Source organism: Schistocerca americana, chromosome 3 (assembly GCF_021461395.2).
Source record: "Schistocerca americana isolate TAMUIC-IGC-003095 chromosome 3, iqSchAmer2.1, whole genome shotgun sequence".
Classification (NCBI taxonomy): Eukaryota; Metazoa; Arthropoda; class Insecta; order Orthoptera; family Acrididae; genus Schistocerca; species Schistocerca americana.
The window spans coordinates 650,231,143-650,254,205 of record NC_060121.1 but is presented as its reverse complement, the minus strand read 5'-3'; the positions used below and the strand labels follow the sequence as shown (position 1 = coordinate 650,254,205).

General features: G+C 43.9%; 1 protein-coding gene across 1 annotated transcript in view; it reads left to right on the top strand.

The window, feature by feature from the left end:
* LOC124606275 (spondin-1) overlaps window positions 1-23,063 on the top strand; it is a 605,207-nt gene that overhangs the window by 371,829 nt on the left and 210,315 nt on the right. Inside the window, exons 8-9 of the mRNA XM_047138254.1 lie at window positions 1,852-1,982; window positions 2,057-2,267. Coding sequence (XP_046994210.1) covers window positions 1,852-1,982; window positions 2,057-2,267 — 342 coding nt within the window. The remainder of the gene's footprint in view (window positions 1-1,851; window positions 1,983-2,056; window positions 2,268-23,063) is intronic.

The window sequence follows — 23,063 nt, the reverse complement described above, 5'->3', positions numbered from 1 at the left end:
AGGAACATTTCCTTGCGGTAAGCCATTTCTTTGACATCTCCGTCGACTAGCAGACTCTGTAAGTCGACATATAATTTCCTGTTTTAGAGTAAACTTTGAATACGTTTGTTAAGCCAATTAGGCACGTCACAATCTTCATATCACATGGCAAGGGATGCAATTTCAAAAAAGGAAAAGGAATTCAGCCATGAGTCGCACATCCAATCTGATTTTATCGCAGATCTAGATTTCAGCTACTGAATATCCATCTTCAGTGTAGACTCGTCAAGTCTGTGACAACACATGTTACTATACTACTTCAATAAATACTTAGATTCTAAATCTGGCGCTACAGAAGAATGTTGAAAATAAGTGAACTGATAAGATAAGGGATGAATAGTTTGATCATTGGTAGGGATGTTAAATACCAAATCTGACAATGCTGGAACGTAGGCACGTTCCAGCAGCCCAATGATGAGTTCCAGAAGAAGTTTCCTCAAGACCTTTTCAGTATTGCAAAGAACAGCAACTACAGCAAGAAAATACTTGTGGATCTCTCGATTTGAGATTAGCTCTATCTGGCCTATCCCTTCGGCACCCCACCCACCTCGGCATGAACAGAACTGGATTGTACGGACGTCACTCAGCTGCCTTCGTTCTGGAGTTGGAAGATATAGAAGTAACGCGCAGAAACGCACTTCCATTTGGGTACCACGGTCTATGATTGCAGAGAATCATAGACCCTGGCGCACCTACTGCCTTGTCAATTATGCCCCGCATCTTGCACAGAAGAAGATCTTCTGCTTGCGGTACCAGATGCAGTGTCAGTCGTAAGATTCTGGTCAAGAATATTATAGCCTGATAATTCTTTCTTTCATTTGTTTGTAATGATAATTATGGGGTATTTAGTTGTTTCTGACTCGAATAAATAAATAAGCCCCAAAACAAATACAACGGGTAGAAATGAGATTTCTTAGAGCAGAGAAGCGATGTAAAAGAATATATAAAATACTAAATGAAGACATTCGAAAGGAATTGAAAATTCAGTCTGTGAAAGAAAAACTGGATGAGAGTAAAAATAAATGGAATGAACATCTACAAAGAATGGATCCAGACAGACTACCACGCAGATGAAAAATTTTAAATCGAAAGGAAGATGATACCCTAGCAGATCGATAAAAAGGTGGGAACCATTAAAGGCCACAAGAAAAAGACGGAGCTTCACCGACAATCATTCTTCCCAAGCTCAATTCGTGATTGGGAAAGGAAGTGGGGTAAAGATTGTGGTACCAGAAGTACTATCCGCCACACATACACTCTGAGCGAGGTGGCCCAGAGGTTAGAACACTACACTCGCAATCGGGAGGTCGACAGTTCAGATCCGCGTCCAATCTTCGTGATTGAGGTTGCCGTGATTTTCCTAAATCACTACAGGCAGATCCTGGGTTAGTTTCTTTAAAAGGGCACTGCAGAATTCCTTCCCCATCCTTGAATCGTTCCGAGCTTGTGCTTCTTCTCCAATAACCTCGACGTTGACAGTACGTTAAACCCTAATCTTTCTTCGTTTTTCCTTCCGCCATAAACCGTAAATACCTTACGGACGTTGATGTAGCTGTACGTTTAAATAACAAATCTTTCTACGTAGCCAGAAAATAATTGTGCAGTCAGTTTTGTGTCACTTTATGGGCAGATAATTCATCAATGCCCCATAGATGTACAGAACCAGCGTCATTAATTGCCATTCTTCGACAATTCGGAAGACAATGACGGCCAAAAATATACTCATACTACAATCTTAGTCGAAGATTTGTTCGTTTACTGCATAAAATGAATCTTAGTTGAGTGTAATCCAAATTGCTCAATATTTTCCAGATCCATCACCTGACTGGATTGTCGGAGTCGCCGGGCTGGAGCTCTGTCTGCAAGACTGCACCTGGGTGGAGTACCTGGAACTGAACCTCTACCCGTGGGACATAGGGACAGACAGTGGAATCACATATACTGTACGTAAACAATACTACAACGAACAAAGTTACTGCCGTTACATACATAGTTCTCACAACTATTTCTTGTGCAGTCTCCTAATATGCCAACAGTCCCCCAAGACGTAATTCGACGCATCACATCCAGCTTCCCGAACAACGAGTCATCTCCCTTCTTTGATAAAACTGGTGCTCCAATGAAGCCACTCGCTCGTCTCTACCTCACGAGGCAACGACTATACGAAAAAAGCTGCACCGACTATCCGACGCGAGATTCTGGCGAAATGCCAGAAAATCTTCAGGAAGGCAAGTAAACTATTGATTTAAACTTTATACACGCCGAAAGTCTTTATTTCAGAATGACATGCTTGAACAGTTTTCGTATGGGGCTGTAAAACGTTATCTTTTGTCTCCACAAAATTGTAATAATTATTATAAATTTTAATGACCTAGATTGCAATATAATGAAGTAACACAGCAGAAGTAAAGTTGTATACAGTTTTAGTTGTCACATCCTCTGAGTCATGAAATATATGAACTGAGAAACAAGTGAACTACCTGACAGGAAATAATACGGATGCTGGTTAATATACGAGGGTTGACTGAAAAGTAATGCCTCCACCTTCGTAACTCTTCAACAGTTGGCAGCATTGGTATGGGGCAGGTACTGGCTTGTCCCGTAGCTCCAGTTGGCGGGAAGCCTTAACATTGAACGGTTGTGTTGTTACAGTGTAAAGTATGGAACCCTGCGCAGATGGTCGGTCAATGCGATTTAAGTAACGTGCAGTCATTGAATTCTTGACAACAGAAGGTGTCACCCCAAAGGAGATTCATCAGAGAATGAAAGCAGTTTATGGTGATTTTGTTGATGTGAATACTGCGCGTCGTTGGGCGAGTAAGTTTAAAGATGTTGAGGCGGGAACATGTGACCTGCGTGACAAACAAAGAATCGGGCGTCCTGTAAAAGCAACCACCGAGTTTCACAAGCAAAATGTTGACAGATTGATTCAGGACGATCGTCATATCACTCAGAGAGAAACAGCAAGCACAATCGGCATTTCACAAGAACGTGTGGGTCACATTATTGCTTTGCTTGGCTATCGGAAGATCTGTGCACGATGGGTACCCCGGATGCTAACTTCTGAAATGAAAGCGCCAGACTTTAACTTCGCCAGGAACTCCTCTCGCGTTACGAGAATGAAGGTGACGTATTTCTCCATTCAGTTGTGACAGGAGGTGGTGGTGGCGGTTAGTGTTTAACGTCCCGTCGACAATGAGGTCATCAGAGACGGAGCGCAAGCTCGGGTTAGGGAAGGATTGGGAAGGAAATCGGCCGTGCCCTTTCAAAGGAACCATCCCGGCATTTGCCTGAAACGATTTAGGGAAATCACGGAAAACCTAAATCAGGATGGCTGGAGACGGGATTGAACCGTCGTCCTCCCGAATGCGAGTCCAGTGTGCTATCCACTGCGCCACCTCGCTCTGTTTGTGACAGGAGACGAAATGTGAATACACCACTACGAACCGGAGACGAGGCGTCAGCATATGGAATATCGACACAAAGAGTGTAACAGGGAATTGTATCTATGATTTATAGATCTAGAAAAGTCATATGACCGGATTCCTAGGAGGAAGTTATTGTCTGTTCTACAAGATTATGGAATAGGAGGCAAACTTTTGCAAGCAATTAAAGGTCTTTACATAGATAGTCAGGCAGCAGTTAGAGTTGACGGTAAATTGAGTTCATGGTTCAGAGAAGTTTCAGGGGTAAGACAAGGCTGCAACCTTTCTCTACTGTTGTTCGTAGTATTTATGGATCATATGTTGAAAACAATAGACTGGCTGGGTGAGATTAAGATATGTGAACACAAAATAAGCAGTCTCGCATATGCGGATGACTTAGTTGTGATGGCAGATTCGATTGAAAGTTTGCAAATTAATATTTCAGAGCTAGATCAGAAATGAAAGGACTATGGTATGAAGATTAGCATCTCCAAAATGAGAGTAATGTCATTGGGAAAGAAATATAAACGGATTGAGTGCCAAATAGGAGGAACAAATCCAGAATGAGATTTTCACTCAGCAGCGGAGTGTGCGCTGATATGAAACTCCCTGGCAGATTAAAACTGTGTGCCCGACCGAGACTCGAACTCGGGACCTTTGCCTTTCGCGGGCAAGTGCTCTACCATCTGAGCTATCGAAGCACGACTCACGCCCGGTACTCACAGCTGTACTTCTGCCAGTATCTCGTCCCCTACCTTCCAAACTTTACAGATGCTCTCCTGCGAACCTTGCAGAACTAGCACTCCTGAAAGAAAGGATATTGCGGAGACATTGCTTAGCCACAGCCTGGGGGATGTTTCCAGAATGAGATTTTCACTCTGCAGCGGAGTGTGCGCTGATATGAAAGGAACAAAGTTAGAACAGGTGGACGGTTTCAAGTACTTAGGATGTACACTCCTGGAAATGGAAAAAAGAACACATTGACACCGGTGTGTCAGACCCACCATACTTGCTCCGGACACTGCGAGAGGGCTGTACAAGCAATGATCACACGCACGGCACAGCGGACACACCAGGAACCGCAGTGTTGGCCGTCGAATGGCGCTAGCTGCGCAGCATTTGTGCACCGCCGCCGTCGGTGTCAGCCAGTTTGCCGTGGCATACGGAGCTCCATCGCAGTCTTTAACACTGGTAGCATGCCGCGACAGCGTGGACGTGAACCGTATGTGCAGTTGACGGACTTTGAGCGAGGGCGTATAGTGGGCATGCGGGAGGCCGGGTGGACGTACCGCCGAATTGCTCAACACGTGGGGCGTGAGGTCTCCACAGTACATCGATGTTGTCGCCAGTGGTCGGCGGAAGGTGCACGTGCCCGTCGACCTGGGACCGGACCGCAGCGACGCACGGATGCACGCCAAGACCGTAGGATCCTACGCAGTGCCGTAGGGGACCGCACCGCCACTTCCCAGCAAATTAGGGACACTGTTGCTCCTGGGGTATCGGCGAGGACCATTCGCAACCGTCTCCATGAAGCTGGGCTACGGTACCGCACACCGTTAGGCCGTCTTCCGCTCACGCCCCAACATCGTGCAGCCCGCCTCCAGTAGTGTCGCGACAGGCGTGAATGGAGGGACGAATGGAGACGTGTCGTCTTCAGCGATGAGAGTCGCTTCTGCCTTGGTGCCAATGATGGTCGTATGCGTGTTTGGCGCCGTGCAGGTGAGCGCCACAATCAGGACTGCATACGACCGAGGCACACAGGGCCAACACCCGGCATCATAGTGTGGGGAGCGATCTCCTACACTGGCCGTACACCACTGGTGATCGTCGAGGGGACACTGAATAGTGCACGGTACATCCAAACCGTCATCGAACCCATCGTTCTACCATTCCTAGACCGGCAAGGGAACTTGCTGTTCCAACAGGACAATGCACGTCCGCATGTATCCTGTGCCACCCAACGTGCTCTAGAAGGTGTAAGTCAAATAGCCTGGCCAGCAAGATCTCCGGATCTGTCCCCCATTGAGCATGTTTGGGACTGGATGAAGCGTCGTCTCACGCGGTCTGCACGTCCAGCACGAACGCTGGTCCAACTGAGGCGCCAGGTGGAAATGGCATGGCAAGCCGTTCCACAGGACTACATCCAGCATCTCTACGATCGTCTCCATGGGAGAATAGCAGCCTGCATTGCTGCGAAAGGTGGATATACACTGTACTAGTGCCGACATTGTGCATGCTCTGTTGCCTGTGTCTATATGCTTGTGGTTCTGTCAGTGTGATCATGTGATGTATCTGACCCCAGGAATGTGTCAATAAAGTTTCCCCTTCCTGGGACAATGAATTCACGGTGTTCTTATTTCAATTTCCAGGAGTGTATATTCCCACAGGATGGCAACATAGTGAAAGAACTGGAAGCAAGGTGTAGCAAAGCTAATGCAGTGAGCGCTCAGCTACGATCTACTCTCTTCTGCAAGAAGGAAGTCAGTACCAAGACTAAGTTATCTGTGCACCGTTCAATCTTTCGACCAACTTTGTTGTATAGGAGTGAAAGATGGGTGGATTCAGGTTACCTTATCAATAAGGTTGAGGTTAAGGATATGAAAGTAGCTAGGACGATTGCAGGTACTAATAGATGGGAACAATGGCAGGAGGATGCCCACAATGAGGTTCAAATGGTTCAAATGGCTCTGAGCACTATGGGACTCAACTGCTGAGGTCATTAGTCCCCTAGAGCTTAGAACTAGTTAAACCTAACCTAAGGACATCACAAACATCCATGCCCGAGGCAGGATTCGAACCTGCGACCGTAGCGGTCTTCCGGTTCCAGACTGCAGCGCCTTTAACCGCACGGCCACTCCGGCCGGCCCACAATGAGGAAAACAGGCTTAGATCGTGGGGTCATGTTACACGCATGGGAGAAGCAAGGTTACCCAAGAGACTCATGGGTTCAGCAGTAGAGGGTAGCAGTCGGGGTAGACCAAGGAGAAGGTACCTGGATTCGGTTAAGAATGATTTTGAAGTAATAGGCTTAACATCAGAAGAGGCATCAATGTTAGCACTGAATAGTGGATCATGGAGGAATTTTATAAGGGGGACTACGCTACAGAATGAACGCTGAAAGGCATAATCAGTCTTAAATGATGATGATGATGATGATGATGAGACTCGCCCCAGAAAAGGAAATTCAAGACGCAGCCCTCAGCTGGAAAAACCATGGCCACAATGTTCTGGGACGCAGATGTTATCCATATTGGTTTCCTTGATCGTGGAACAACAATAAATTCAGAGCGTTACATCACACCGCTGCGAACTCTGAAACGACGTCTAAAAAGGGTCCGAATGGGAAAGGGAAATGTTTTCCTGGAGCATGACAGTGCCAAACCATAAACTTCACGTGCCACCACAGCAGAACTTCAGAGACTGAATCTCACCACCATATGGTATCCTCCGTACAGTCCAGATTTAGCACTTCCATCTGTTCCCGATAGTGAAAAACGATCTGCGGAGACAGCATTATGCTTCTGATGAAGACGTTGACTGTGAGACTGTGGTTGCGGAAACAGAGTGTCGACTTCTTCCGTGACGGCTTCAGAAAACTTGTTCATCGTTGGCAGAAATGTGTCCAACTGGTTGGTGATTATGTGGAAAAGTGAATATTGGTAATTAAAGATCACGTTCTAAGGATTATTTCTGCATTTGATTTATTAAAGTATTCCCATCCAAACCCAATTAACGAAGGTGGAGGCATTACTTTTCATTCAACCCTCGTACTTATAAATCAGTCATCTCCTATAGTAAAGTTCCTTTTACGTGTAAGAACTATCCAATGAATAGAGATTTATTTGGTCACTGTTTCAGACTGTACGATGAGAATGGGCTGTCACCAGTTAGAATGCCTGACTTGGTATAAAATGTCCAGCTTCGGTCTTGTCTAGGCAGAAAAAGTTCAGCTTTTCGTGTGTTACGTACAATCTGCTGGCCGTTTAGCACGAGACATCATTCATCCTGGTGCACAGAATTATTATTACCAGATTTTAAAATTTTATGTTCCGTCAGGAAGCCTTTTAAGTATTTCAAAATTACGCTGTAGGTACAACCACAACAGAGCTAATTAAATGGACTTACGTCGTACTTAAGTTACTACCCACTTGCTCCGTCCACAAAAGCATACAAAACTGCAGACAACTAGAACCGTACTAGGAGCGAGGTCACACTAAAATTACTCTCTTCCGTCTTTCCTGCTGGTGCCAAAAGGTCAGACTCAGGACTGAACGCAGATTAACACAGCTACTCACCGATCCGGAGTCCGCCGTCTTGCAAAACTACGTTCCTACCTTTGTACAGAAACGTTCCCGATAGCTCGTTCTCTGCTTGGCACTGTCGTAGAACGTCGAGAAACCTTGAGAAAAATAAGCCAAGGAAGGTGTTACTGAAGCCTACAAGAAAGTGTAGAGGAAATATGGTATAAAGACAATCTATTATAGAGACACAGCGATCTCTACTGCTCTCGTTTGACGTGTGCTACGTTTTCGACGTAGCCCGTGCATAAAGAGCTACCACGGAGAACCATAAAGTCAGCATACGCCTTCCCTATGAGTTCTAAAAATATGGAAACTCCAAAAAACACAACACATTACCATGCCTAATACGGTATTGGAAACCCGTTGACATTCAAAACATCTTCGTCTCCTCGTAATGGATAAAAAAAATGGGGGGCCTGTGTGATTTTCAAGCGAATTTTGTACCATTCTTCCTGCAAAATAATGACACGTTCAGGTAATGACGATGGAGCTGGATAGCGATCAGGCACCCCTCTCTTCAAAGTAGGGTCCATAATCTGGTAACTGGCAGCCTAGGGTGCTGCGGCAATTCATCCTCGTCCTCACAAAACCAATCCTGGACGATGCGAGTTGTGTGAACAGGGACCCAGTCGTTTAGAATACAGCATCATCATTATAGAACAAGCACTGTACAACGGGATGGACCTGATCAGTCAAAATGGTCACATAATCCTTCCAACTAATGTGACCTTGCAGAGTAACCATAGGGCCCATGGAATAACACGATATGGCTACCCAAATCATCATCGAACCCGCTGTTACACTCTTTGGACATAAACTCGGTCAGAGGATGGAGACGATGTGAAACAAGACTCATCCGACCAAGTGGCATTCTTCCACTGCTCCATAGTCTCCATAGTCCAGGTTTTACGTCCACGCCACATTTTCCTGCTACAGGCATATGCATCACTGATAAGTGGTTCTGGAATTCCAACTCGACCCGAAATTCCCTGCTTATGGAGCTCTCTTCATGTTGTTTTGGTGCTGACACAGTTTACGAATGTGATATTCAGGTCTGCAATGACTTCTGCAGTTATAGTCCTCTCATTTTGCGTCACAGTCGTCTTCAATGACCGTCTTCAACGACACTTTCGTCCACGCTGTGACTTATCGAATGATACTTTGCCGCTGTGCTTGCATGCGATACTGTGCCTCTCGAAATACCAAACACTTCGGGTCTCTTTGTATACGGAAGCACCCACTATGCGAACACCAACAATTTGTCCACGTTCGAATTCAGTTAACTTCGACATAATGCACTCACAACTACACAGAACAGTATTCTGACCACGACTGACACTTTCAACGATTGAGGATACTACAGAGGTGCCGCTCGTGGTCAAACACAACAGCGCAGTCTGCAGCATTGGCTACCATCTGAATGTATGTTCAAGCAGGCATTTATCGCTCTCTTTCTACACTTTTGTCCAGGCCTTGCATAATCTGACAAGTGGAGCTTTAAACAAAACTGCAGAATATTCAAAATACTGAATTTAATTTAGGAAAAGTCAGACAATATTGTAGCGCATTCATGTCGCACGGAACAGGTACTGCAGCGACTACAGATGTTGTGAAATACATGAAATTTGATGGCAGTTGCGGATATGGACAAACTTCAATTGTATAATGCAGCTGGAGAAATCGGTAGGCAAACGTTTTCCTACCACAGATCTCGTTAGCCAATTACAGGATGAACATAAATAAAAGCGACAAACTGCAGGGACGGATTCATGACTGGAAATGAAGAAAAAGGGTCCTATAAACATGTATCTGGAAACGCATCGTTGTCACGGTAGATGGCGCTGACGAATGACAGTTCCTCCGACCACGAGCCGTGTGTTCCTTGTGTGTTGCAGACTGTGTGATTGACGCAGTGAGTTGTAAGCAGCAGAATGGTTCGGTGTTCATGTTGTCAACAAGCCGAGATTGTGTTTGTGTACGGAAAAGGTCGACACGTAGCACGGCTATCCCAAAACAAATACTCTCACAGATACCAACCACATCACAAAACATTTAAAGCCTTTTTGGCCGTTTGTGTGATCGTCCGTCCTTTCAGACAGACGAACGTGCAGGGAGGGAGGCGGACTGTGTTCTGCAGGATATTGAAACGATCCCTAGTGCAAGCATGAGGTAAGTGACCCGCCAGCATGGTGGGTAAGCCGAAGTACGTTTATGTGTACCCTGCATTACAACCGCTCCTATCCCTATCACATGCAATCCCAGGGACGCCACTTTGAACATCTGTTGTGACGTGGATGCGATGCAGCTCTGTACTGTGTTCTGGGAAAATTTGTTGTCTTTGCACACACACCGTCCATTCCTGGACACATGTACACAGGCACTTTTTTCTCCATTTCCAGTCAGGAATCCGTCCCTGCAGTTTGTCGGTTACATTAACGTTCATCCTTTATATGGTTTGAACTCAAATCTTTTATTTAAAGTGATTGAAATACCTCAAGTACATTAATGTAATCAGCTAATGAAGAACAAAATTAAGAAAAATGGATCCCCTAATTCTGAATAATGAGTGTTGTTGCTCTATGAAATCTAACCTAAGTATTAATAAATGTTGAAATGAATTTATCTCAGTGCTAATGTGTGTGCAATATATTTGGTTATTTCTTCTTCTGTTGTGTAAATCTACATGCCTGACAGTTGTAGATCCATGAACACATAACGCAAAGTTGTTCATGTGAGAAACATGGATTTTCCAGGTTCAATCCACATATGGCCAATATTTGACCTTGCGCTTTATTTATGGTCCAGAAGTTATTGTATCCAGACCAGGACCTTCTCTTGCTAGTGCGCACGTCACTTCCATCTTCGGCAGAGAACCGTACCCACACCCAAACAGGCCATACTAAGGGCTGAATATGTAAGTCCAGTAATATGTACCCATTGCCATTCACTCTGTACACTGTGACACATCCTGTAATTTGGTGGGTTTTCCACGATAAAGGGCATAATGCCACCCAGTGCAAAGAACGTGCCTGAATGGGATATGAAAAATCTTGGGTACCCCAAAAACTTCGCCAATATCATATGAATAAACCAGAATCGGTTGAAGTATTTTTGCTATAAAGTGGTCCATGTCTTCCCAGCTCGATACTTCGACGCTGCAACTCCACGTCTTCATCAGGTGTTCTCTGAGACTGACTGCCTGGCTGACCAAGTCCCATATTTATGCGTGGGTGGTGCCTGGAGTTCCGTCTGCCATCCACTGCGGATCGAGTGCATCCCATTCGGTCGTCGTCCGCAAGGCCCTCATGCACGCCTATCAAGGTGTTGTCTATTCCGTACGCGCCCGCTGCGGCTGTCTCCTGCGGTTGCGGCCTCCTCCTGGTGTTCCATAATGGGCCCGCGCCCACGACACCGTTCCCTGCAGTCTCGCGGACGCAAGACCTACTTCAACACCGACTGGTAACACTTCCGGGTGCACCTGGCAGAGACGCTCACCACGGTACCGGATCCTCATGTTGATGGCGTGGACGCCACACTCGCAGCGTTTTCGCATCTCGCGATCAGAGCGGCTGATGCAGCAACGCAGCACAGACGTCAGAAGCCGCGGGATTTCTCTCGCCAGTTACCGACGGACATACTGCAGATGATCCGGGAGGAGAACCAGCTGGTCCGAGAGTGGCACGTCACCCGCCAGGCGGTCACGAAAAATCGGATCAACCGGATGCGCCGCGCCATACAGTACGCGGTCCCGGAACACAGGAACAGGGACTGGGCTGGGAGGATAGCGACCCTGAACGTCGCAGACGGCACTACTTGGCAAGCAACCAAGCAGTTCCTTCGCAGGAGGCAACGAGTCCCACCGCCACACGTCGGACAGCATGCAGTGACAGAGCTTGACGCCAAAACTGGGGTACTGACCGGTACCTTCGCGGCCCACTTCACGCTAGTAGAAGAAGATGTAAATAACGATCATATCCGAATAGTGGAAGATAGGCTCCGTGTATACCTCGCGGCAGAAGACCCTGAGGACTCCATCGAACCCATTACGGAAGACGAGGTTCAATGGCAGCTATGGCATCTCGACCCGCGCAGAGCGGGTGGGTGCGATAACGTCTGCGGCCCAATCCCCTGAAGGAGGCCCCCCAGAGGCTGTGAAACTGCTCACGAAGATATTCAACGCCATCCTTAGGGCTGGCCACTACCCCTCCCCCCCCCTCCCCCCACCCGCCTGAAAACATGCAGAAGTGGTGGTGATCCCTAAGGCTGGCAACGACAACAGGCCGGCGGAAAATTAACGCCCTATGAAAGGTATTTGAGCGAATTTATGTCAGGGAACTGCACCGTCACGTTGGAGAGGAAGGCCTGCATCCCGAGGAGCAGTTCGGCTTGAGGAGGGGGCACGGGACAATACACCAAGTGCTGCGACTAGCGGAGCAGGTGATGGGGGTGCTGGGGAGGAGGGAGTACCTTGGGGCGGTACTCCTAGACGTTTCCGGCGCCTTCGACAGCGTGTGGCACGACGGTCTAGTCTACAAGTTACTAGTACAGGGAGTTCCGGTGTCACACTCCCGCCTGATCCACTCCTACCTGGCGGGACGTACCTTCCACGGGACCTCAACAGCACTTGAAATAGCCGCCGGAGTCCCACAGGCCCCAGCATTGAGGCCCCTCTTCTGTACCCTATTCACGGCAGTCATGCCGCGAACGCAGCGGGTGCAGACCGGGCTGTATGCCGATGATATAGCCCTGTAAACCAAGAGCATCAACCCACATCTGATGCAAGGAAGATTACAAATAGCCTGCAACGAGCTGGGAGCTTGGGCCACCAAGTGGCGGCTCAAGTTCAATGCGGCGAAGAGCCAGGCTGTGATCTTCACGAATAAACGTACACCTGAAGCTCTGCCACCAATCCGCATCATGGGCCGCCGTGGTGTGGGGGAATGCCGCCGAGACTCACATCAGCAGTCTCCAGAAGATCCAGAACAGGTGCCTGAGACTGGCCGTGTGATTTCAGCACGGCCGAACTACATCGGCTAACGGGCGTGCCGATGCTGAAGGGCCGCTTCAAGCAGTCGGCGAGACTCTTCTATGCTGACACGAGAAGATCCACGAATCCTCTCATCAGGAATCTGGGAAACCAGATTCACTGGCGAGAGACGACAAGATGGCCGGACTTGCTACGAGAGTAGCAACGCTGCTAAGGCAGCGAGAGGAAGGAAAAATGAGACTGTCAAACCAGAAGAAACAAACCAAGACGAGATGAATCGAAAATCAAACCAGAGGAAGAAGAAGGAAAAGCAGCTAGACCTGCTTACCCTTCAAACCCAACGAAGCTGCAGCTTCGAGATGACACAAAGCAAGCAAGCCGCTGCAGGCGTTCACTATGCCGTCAGCGGTCGCCGCGGCTGCCTCTCGGGGCAGTGTCAGCCTCCGATGTTTCGTATTCAGTCCGTGGCCGTGAGACGTGCTCCTGACAATCTCCCTCTGCTACTGGAGTTCCATATTGTGTCAGTTCCCGCTGCAGCAGTCTCTTGCAGAGATGACCGCCGTCCAGTGTTCCATATCAGATCTGCTCCTGTGAGGTGCGATCCCTGAGATCTCAGGTTGTTGATGATGTTCCATATTTCGTCCGTGTCCATTGTCGCCGTCTCCTGTAGTGGTTACCACCGCCTGGTGCTCCATGTGTGGTCTGATCCTGTCATTCACGCCTGCATTTATCTACGGTTTGTTTCTGGAGCTGGGAACTTTCCTCCGGTGTTTCTGTCATAGTTCAAACCCCATACTGCTGTTCATAAATCTAAAAAATGCATATTGTTGTAACAAAGTGTTTATCTTCCTGTAAGTTTTGACTTGTATTGTCATTTTGCAGCACCTTATCGCAAACCATTAGAAATACTACTTATCAGAGAAACACACCGAAACACAACAACAAGGCATGCATCAAGTGTAAAATCATCAAGTAATCCCTAACATTAATATACCATACTTCATATCATAAATCATAAACGTCTGCATTATAATCATAAAAAGTTCGCTATCCTCACTTCTTATTATCTCATCAAATCCTCATTATAAAAACCCATAAATCATTGCTTCACATACTTCATATATAACTAATGCTTATCTCTTCACTTAACATGCAGCACCAGAAGAAACCCTGGGTATAGCTCAGTGTTAGATTATCTCAGTGCAAGACGCTGAAATTAAATATCTCCTCTGATTATTGACAGTACATGTTTTACCTGTGCAAATATGTATACGCTGCCTGTTTTATCATTACCATCTGGAATACTTTATTGCATACTTCTGTACATTATCCTGTAAGAGAAAATGCATTATGACGGGCAAAATTCTGTGTTGTTGTTTCTTATGTTGCTTTTATCTTCGGTGATCCCTTTGTCTTCGACAAAAAAACAATCGTTGCTGTCTTCTTTTACCTAACCTTTGCTTGTAAAATGAAGGATTGTAAAGATCTGAGTCAGTTATCTTAGAACATGACATTGTATATGTTCTGTAACAATCGTTGTATCTCTTACATAAAAGTCATGACACAGTGAAAATAAACATACGGAATGGCTTATATTTATAGTAATATATGAGGCAAATACATTTGGTACTCGTACATGTGAATTAAAGAAAACCTGTAGAAAAAGCTTAACTACTAATTATGTACAAACTGTTAATGCCAAAGAAAAAGAAATTCATGTTATACATTGGTGCGTCTTTGTCATCAGTAGGGAACAGAATGTCAAATAATTATTCAGTGAATGGTTTTATATTGGTGATATGACGAAAGCTTTCGTTCTGAATGTGTCAAGATGTACTATATTGATATGTGGAATTCGTTGAATCCGAAAGTGACCGTTATGAAGTAATGAAAATTTCTGGCAGCTGTTCTTTGCTTTACAAGAAAATGGGTGTGCTTGAACTAAAACTTTTTGTCCAGCCTCGAATTTACTAATTAGACTTACTTTCTTTTGTAGCATTTTTCTATTCCCAGCTGTCTTTCTACAGCAGTAACTGCAATGTCAGTTAATTCATGATGACGTAAACACTGTGACTTGGAAAAAGAAATAAGTTCTTTTATTGCCCGGTGGATTTTTTTCTTCAGAACTAGAGGTGGCGAGAGCAATGTTGAATCATTAGGAATTGAATTAATTTGTCCTGAAAAATCTGAATATATCTGTTCCATTCAGTGTGCTGTTTATGGTGATAAAGTCTACTTAGTTTTCTTGTCTTTCATTATTCTTTCACAAGGTTTGGCGGAAGTGTAGTACCTGGAAATAAAAATGGGTTTAATCTTTCTGTTGTGCAACGTACGTGTCCAAGTTGCGGAACGAAATTGTGATCCATTGTCAGATATAACCTTTCCTAATTGTCCTACGAGTGGTAAAAAAATTTTAGTGAATGCAGTTGAAACAGTTACAGCTGTAGCTCTGCGAAGTGGCGTAAAGGAAATAAATTTAGCTGTCAGGTCGACTGCAACAGATAAGTAGGAAAAACCTTTATTGCTCTTTGTAATAGGCCTGTAGAGGTCGACCACCGCTAAATAACGTATTTAACGTGGATAACTGAGAGAAGTGGAGCCAAATGTGATGCAGTGGAAGATTTTGCTTGCTAGCAGAGTCTGCATTTCGCCAAAATGCGCCTAATTCTTTTCTCCATGTACATGAAATAGGAAGGTTGACGAAGTATGAGGAAACACTTCATTGGTCCATAATGTGCAGAGAATCCAAGTATAACTGTCGGGTTTTAAACGTTTGAAAAGGATGTGATGTCGTACCAAGTAATGAAGTCTGATAGAATTTTGTTTATAATGCATTAATTGTCTGATATTCTTCCACACTGAATCCTTATCCCGTTCTTTGGCAATATCTTTTAATGCAGAGGACAAAAAGTTTTCAAACGCAAATTGTTGGATGTAAAGAAGACTGAAGTTTGAATTATAAAACTTAGTGCAAGCAGAGGTTTGTGAACTATTAATAGATCTTTATAAAGCGTCAGCGGCTACGTTCTGTGTGCCTGGAATATGGATGATAGTAAAATTGAATTCTGTAGATAAAGTTTCCATCATCCCAGACGATAATGTGAAATTTAGCGGATATGTGGAAATGAATTCACGGTGGTCTGGATACACTTTCGTATGTTTAGCATACAAAAATAACGAAATTTTGTAAAAGCCCAGACGACTGATAATGTTACAAGTTCTGTAATAGAATAATTTCTTCCTGCTGGGGAAAGTACACAACTGTCAGAGCAATACGTTTTGTGACGATCACTCCATTTCCTTCTGTTTCCTGGAAGAGATGAACCCCAAGGGCCGTTTTGGAGCTATCTGTTGCAATACGAGAATTTCTGGAAAGATCTGGGTATGATAATACAGGAGTATTCAATAAAACACGTTTCAAATACAGAAATTCGATTAGTGCCTGATCATTCCAGAACCAATTTTAGTTTTTACCACTTAGCTGACAAAGTCTTGTATATCCAAAGCTTTATAATGAATGAAACGCTTAAAGAACGGATGAGGCCAAAAAATTTTGCAGTTGTTTTATAATTATGGGTATACCGATGTCTCAGATAGCTTCAAGTTTATCTGGGTCAGGTTTATTCTGTCAACAGACATGATGTGGCCTAAAAACTTAATAAGTGGTTTTCCAAACTCTTATTTACATGTTTGACTGTAATACCCTGGCATGAGAATGTATCCACTAGCGCATTCGATGTACTGTTGTGTTTATGCAAAGTTGCTTCTGCAATAAATATGTCGTACACAAATGTTGTGATCGTTTCTTTTAAATCAGATGGAAAAATAGTATTCATACCATGAATGAAAGCTGCTGATGATATGGTAAAACCGAAAGTAATCTGCAGAATTGATAATAATTACCAAAGCATAAGAAGGCAGTGTACTTACAACAATTGAGGTGAAGTTATATTTGCCAAAATCCAGACTTTAAATCTAATGTCGAAAGTTCTGTTACTCCATGAAACTTTTGTAGCAATTCGTCAAGTGTCTGTGGTCTATCTGTCGTGAACCTAACACAAACCTCAACAATTCGTCTTTTTTTGGGAACCATGTGTAATGGGCTGATATACGAACTTGCTGCTGGTTCACTAATGCCTTGTGCGACCATGTATTCTAATTCTTGTTTCACTTTGTCTCTATAAATAAAAGATACTGAGTAATGCTTTGAAACAAAAGTCTTATGAGGCTTCTCTTCATACACAAACCCTCGCATAGTACCAGATACATTGTCAAAAACATGTGAATGCGATTGTAAAACTTCTGGTGACTGTTGTTGTCTCCGTCTATTGCTTCTTCACAATTGTCTACCTTGGATTTGATTGCCTGTGAAACGTCGAAATTAGATTCTTCATCTGCATTGTCTGTAGCAAAAGATGTGTCAGTGAAAAATGATGTATACCATTGTTTATTCTTTGTGTATGAAAAAAACTCTAATCTGTTTATTTCCTGTTCATCCATTGAAATGGTCTGCTGAAACTGTAATGCAACTTGCGCAATATTGTTGTGTAATATAAGAGTAATTGTTGTAGAATATAAGAGTCTTTAAAGTCCAAAATCGCTTTGTGTTCTGTCAAAAAATTCATACTTCGCATAACATCAGTAGTTACAAGTGGGACTGTCCAAAAATTGGCATAAAGTGTGTGGCCATGTATAGTAATTTTAAGTGTGTCGATAGCTTTACATCTACTCCTATTCCAGAATCAGCTCATCTAACTTCAGTCTTTTGTAATGCGAATGTAGGGCAAAAATTATACCCATTAAATACTGCATGACTAATCACTGTAACTGGAGATACAGAGTCAATTAGTGCAATGAAATTATGTGGGTCAATTTGTATGTTTATAATGGGGTGGAACGCATTCTTTTGTGGCCTTTCTTTTTCCTGCAACATTGAGTGGGACACGCTTTAAAAAAAACTGACTTGGCTCAAGGTCGTGGACAATGCTCTTACGAAAAATATTACCTTAACAACTGTTTTTAAATTATCTGATATATCATTACTTGCATTAAATTTACGTTACAACACTCATTAACATTGACAAAGGACAGCATTGATACAAAATTCTTACTCTCACAAATGTTAGACAAATCATTAATAAACATGAAAAATATCTTATTGTGAACCTTTAGTGAGAAATCTAAACGTCCCTGATACGGATGTCTCATTTAACAATGATTCTAACTAATCGCGACTGCAGTGCCAATAAAAATAACATTACCTTCATTCTCTTCATATTTTTTTTCAATCTGAATCACTAATCAAATCCTTCTCCTCTGTTTTACAGTATTCAAACACAAATAATTCTATTTAAACACACATGCACTTAACTTTACGTCTACGTTGCCACAAGTCCTCTGCTTGGCGTCTGCCTCACTGTTGCTCTAACGACAGAATTCACGCGCTCCTCGCTGCCCAACAGGGATGACAAAAACAAGCATCTTCCAGCGACACAGCTACTCTGATCAAAGACTGCGCGCGAATAAAAAGCGATTCAAAATTGTCGCTTACCGTCTAAGACATCCACAGTACGTACAAATTCCAGAAATGTAAATAACAAACTCCCAATAGACCTGTTTCACTTTCACATTTTACAGCGAAAAACAGCATGAAGGGAAGAGTCGGGTTTAGTGGGTTAACGTCTCGTCGACGACAAGGCGATGAGAGACAGAGCACAAAGCTCGAATCGCAAAAAAATACGGAGGGAAATCGGCTGTTTTCTTTTCAGAGGAACTATTTTGCCATTTACCTTAAGCACTTTAGGGAAACCACAAGAAACTTACATTTGTATGTCGGGACGAGCACTTGAACCGCTGTACTTCTGGATAGGAATGCAGTGCCATACCGCTGAGCCTCTGCGCTCTATAACATCAAAGAAACAAGTTGTCGTGCTTCATTACCGACAGGGTCAGTCAGCCTACACAAAGTCTAAGATAGATACTTCACAGAAAACATTTCATTGCCGTCAGACCCAATCATGTTCTGTGAAATAATCCCAATGTGTCCCCCTACACCTACATACATATACTATATCCTCTCCCAATAAAACATCAATCGGCTCCCTCTCCCAGACAGCGAAATCCGCCAGGATATTTATCGATCCCATCGACTCTAACTCTTCCTTCCCTATCCTTCAAGAACATGTTCCCCCTCCCTAAATCCCACATTTTTTCCTCCTCCCATCCACCTAAGCACCTGTTCTCATCTCCACAGCTATAACTCACCAAACACCTTCATTTACATACCCACTCTGAACGATCATACAGAAAGCCTGACGTTAATTCTCATTCTAGTTCCCAGTGCAGTATCTCGAGATTCATTGAATGTGCAGTACTTTGAGATCTTCACATTTTTGTGTCATCTTTTATTTTATTTTTTGTTTAATTCAAGAACCGTAAAGATAAGCAGTTTATCTAGTCAACAGTTTTTCATACAGGGTAAGAGAGGAGGAAAGGTACATGCTTTGTTCATTGAAAGTACTGGTGATTCTGAAAAAAGCGTCATACGATTATTTGTCCTGTTATTGACAGTTTGTGAGGAAACTAATGAAAACAATGGGGGCAGGACAAATGCACGTGACAGTAAATGAAACAATATTATCTAATGTTTCGTTTAATAGTGTAAATTTCCTCAGTAAAGATGTTCAGCAAGTCCATCGTCAACTACAACGCATTTTACAGCTCCTGTAGACAGCTGCTGTGTTGATCTGAGCTCATTCACACGAACCTTTACTTGAGCACACACCTCTAAAATACGAGCGAGATGTTCCATGCAGTAAGAAATGATATGGCTGTTGTTTCCATCGAAATGTCCGTAACAGGAATAACGTCAGCTCAACTGGTGTACAAGTCAACTTCTGTGAAGAGATATCGGAACCCTACAGCTGAAAGCAGCAGGCCCACTAAGTCAATGTGTATGTGGAAAAGAAACGTGTGGCTTCAGAAAAATGACCTACAGGTATTTTCAGTAAAGAGAGCACTGTATAGTCTGACGTCGCTTGGTTGTATTCGCATGTGAGTGCTGGTGAAGAAGGCCATTCGAATGACACACGTGAATTTCAAACAGCTGTATGTTGGACAGAGTTAAGAAAATGGAATATGTTCATTCGAAGATTTTTGCTCTTCCACCAATACGATCACTCCTCAAAGCATGTACCTTTGTGCCTGACTCACACCGTATACAGTTAATGTAAATCATCATTATTATTATTATTCGCGTTTTGGCCCTATTGGACCACACGATATACAACAAGGGAAATTTGGATGTTTTGTTTTAGCTCTTCTTTGTGCCGATATTAGCTCCATTATCTCAGAATGGGATCTTTTCCGCTCGTCAAACCAAGTTTTTCCAGTCTTCTTGAGTTTTTCTGACAGGCCAACTGTCCAGCGATCAAATTTCTGCCTAATAATATTCGTGCCTGGTATGTCAAGTTGTATTATTCCTGCTTCATTTAGGCCCACCGATACATTTTATTGTTTCAGTTATGTAGTCGAGACGGCGTAAGTTGATTCCTGACAGTTGAAGCGCACTGGATGTGGCAGCATCGTATATTGCACAACTAATCACTTCACACGAATTTCTAAACATCTCTATGACAACGCCTCCGTGTTGCCGGAGCTCTGTAGTCTGCTTTTACACCTGCAGTCGTTTGCGTTTCTTAGTTGAAAGCTGGCAACAGTGCTGCCAGCTATCGAGACCTTCTTATGCCGTCTCGACTGTAGCTTTACTGTGAGTTTCGTAGAGTTCCATAACCTGTGTACTTCATCCGGTTTGTTCCATTCTTTTAATATACCCATTCAGTTTATCCTGATTTTTTTTCATTTTCAGTTTGATAATTAACTTTTAATCTCTGTGTTACTTGTCAGCATAATTTGGACCTAAAACTTTCATGACTACTTTTCGTTTTCTCATTTTTTTTATAAAGTTGAAACAATGTGTAAATTTTTCTCCCTTTTAATTATATTGTTACGATTTTACTTACTTTCAGCTCTGTGACAGAAATGCAATTCTAACTTATACAGTTCAAGGAATTTGTTGTTGTTGTTGTTGTTGTTGTTGTTGTTGTCTTCAGTCCAAAGACTTGTTTGATGCAGCTCTGCATGCTGCTCTATCCTGTGCAAGCCTCTGCATCTCTGGATAGCTACTGTAACTTAAATCCTTCTGATTCTGCTTGTATGCGTCTCTGTCTCACCCTACAAATTTACTCCCCACCCCCCACTATTCTCCAATACTAAATTGGTGATCCCTTCATGTCTCAGAATGTGTCCTATCAACTGATCGCTTCTTCTAGTCAGGCTGTGCCACAAATTTCTTTTTTCCCCAATTCTGTTCAATACCTCCTCATTAGTTGAATGATCTACCCATTTAATTTTTAGCATTCTTATGTAGAGCTACGTTTCAGAAACTTCTAATCTCTTCTTGTCTAAACCATGTTTCACTTCCATACATGGCTACACCCCATTCAAATACTTTCACAGAAGAATTCCTAACACATAACCTATATTCGATGTTAACAAATTTTTCTTCTTCAGAAGCACTTTTCCTGTCGTTGACATTCTGCATTTTATATCCTCTCTACTTCGGCAATCATCAGTTATTTTGCTGCCCATATAACAAAACTCATCTACCACTTTAAGTGCCTCACTTCTTAATCTAATACCATCAGTAGCACCTAATTTCATTTGATTACATTCCACTATCCTTGTCTTGCTTTTGCTGATGTTCATCTCATATCCTTCTTTCAAGACAGTGTCCATCCCAATCAACTGATCTTCCTAGTCTTGCTGTCTCTCTCAGAATTACATTGTCATCGTCAAACGTCAAAGTTTTGATTTATTTTCCCTGAACTTTAATTCCTACTCCAAATTTTTCTTTGGTTTTCTTTACTACAGGCTCAGTGTAACATCGGCGACAGGCTACAATCCTCTCTCACACTCTTCGCAACCACTGCTTCACTTTCATGGCCCTCGCCTATTATAACTACCGTCTGGTTTCTGTGCGAGATGTAAACAGCCTTTCGCTCCCTGTATTTTTTATCCCTTCTATCTTCACCATTCCAAAGAGAGTATTATCAAAAGCTTTCTCTAATTCTGCAAGGGCTATAAACGTAGATTTGTCTTTCCTTGACATATCTTCTAAGATAAGTCGTAGGGTCAATATTGCGTCACGTGTTCCTACTATTCTCTGGAATCCAAACTGATCTTCTCCGACGTTCTCTGCCAGTTTTTACCTTCTTCTATAAAGAAATCGTGTTAGTATTTTGCAACCATGGCTTAGTTCCGTAATATTCTCATCTGCCAGCACCTGCTTTCTTTGGAACTGCTATTATTCCACACATCAAAAAGAGTTTTGCATCACCCGGTTCCCAGAAGTCCCGAAGATAGACGTTGACTGTGGATATTGCATCACAGACACAGTCCGTTTGACTGTTCAGATACGTCACTAATCCCGCCCAAAGATGTAAACAACCATACTTGAGCAGCGCCTATTAGACGGAGGGGGTCCGACAGCCGCCCAGTTCCAGTCATTCCACCAGGAAAAAGGCACACGGCTCCTGTTGTCTGTAGTTCAACCACGGCTAGACGGTCAATACCGCGATTCGATCGCGTCGCCATTGTTACTTTGTGCCAAGAAGGGCTCTCAACAAGAGAAGTGTCCAGGAGTCTCGGAGTGAACCAAAGCGATGTTGTTTGGACATGGAGGAGAACTGTCGATAACATGCTTCGCTCAGGCCGCCCAAGGGCTACTACTGCAGTGGATGACCGATAACTAATGATTATGGCTCGGAGAAACCCTGAAAGCAACGTCACCACGTTGAATAGTGCTTTTCGTGCAGCCACAGGACGTCGTGTTACGACTCAAACTGTGCGCAGTAGGCTTCATGATGCGCAGCTTCACTCCCAACGTCCATGGTGAGGTCCATCTTTGCAACCACGACACCATACAGATGGGCCCAGCAGCATTCCGAATGGACGGCTCAGGATTGGCATCACGTTCTCGTCACCGATGAGTGTCGCATATGCCTTCAACCAGACAATCGTCGGAGACCTGTTTGGAGGCAACCCGGTCAGGCTGAACGCCTTAGACACACTGTCCAGCGAGTGCAGCATGGTGGAGGTTCCGTGCTGTACTGGGGTGGCATTACGTGGAGGCGACGTACGCCGCTAGTGGCCATGGAAGGCGCCATAACGGCTGTACGATACGTGAATACCATAATCCGACCGATAGTGCAACCATATTGGCAGCATTTTGGAGAGGCATTCGTCTTCATG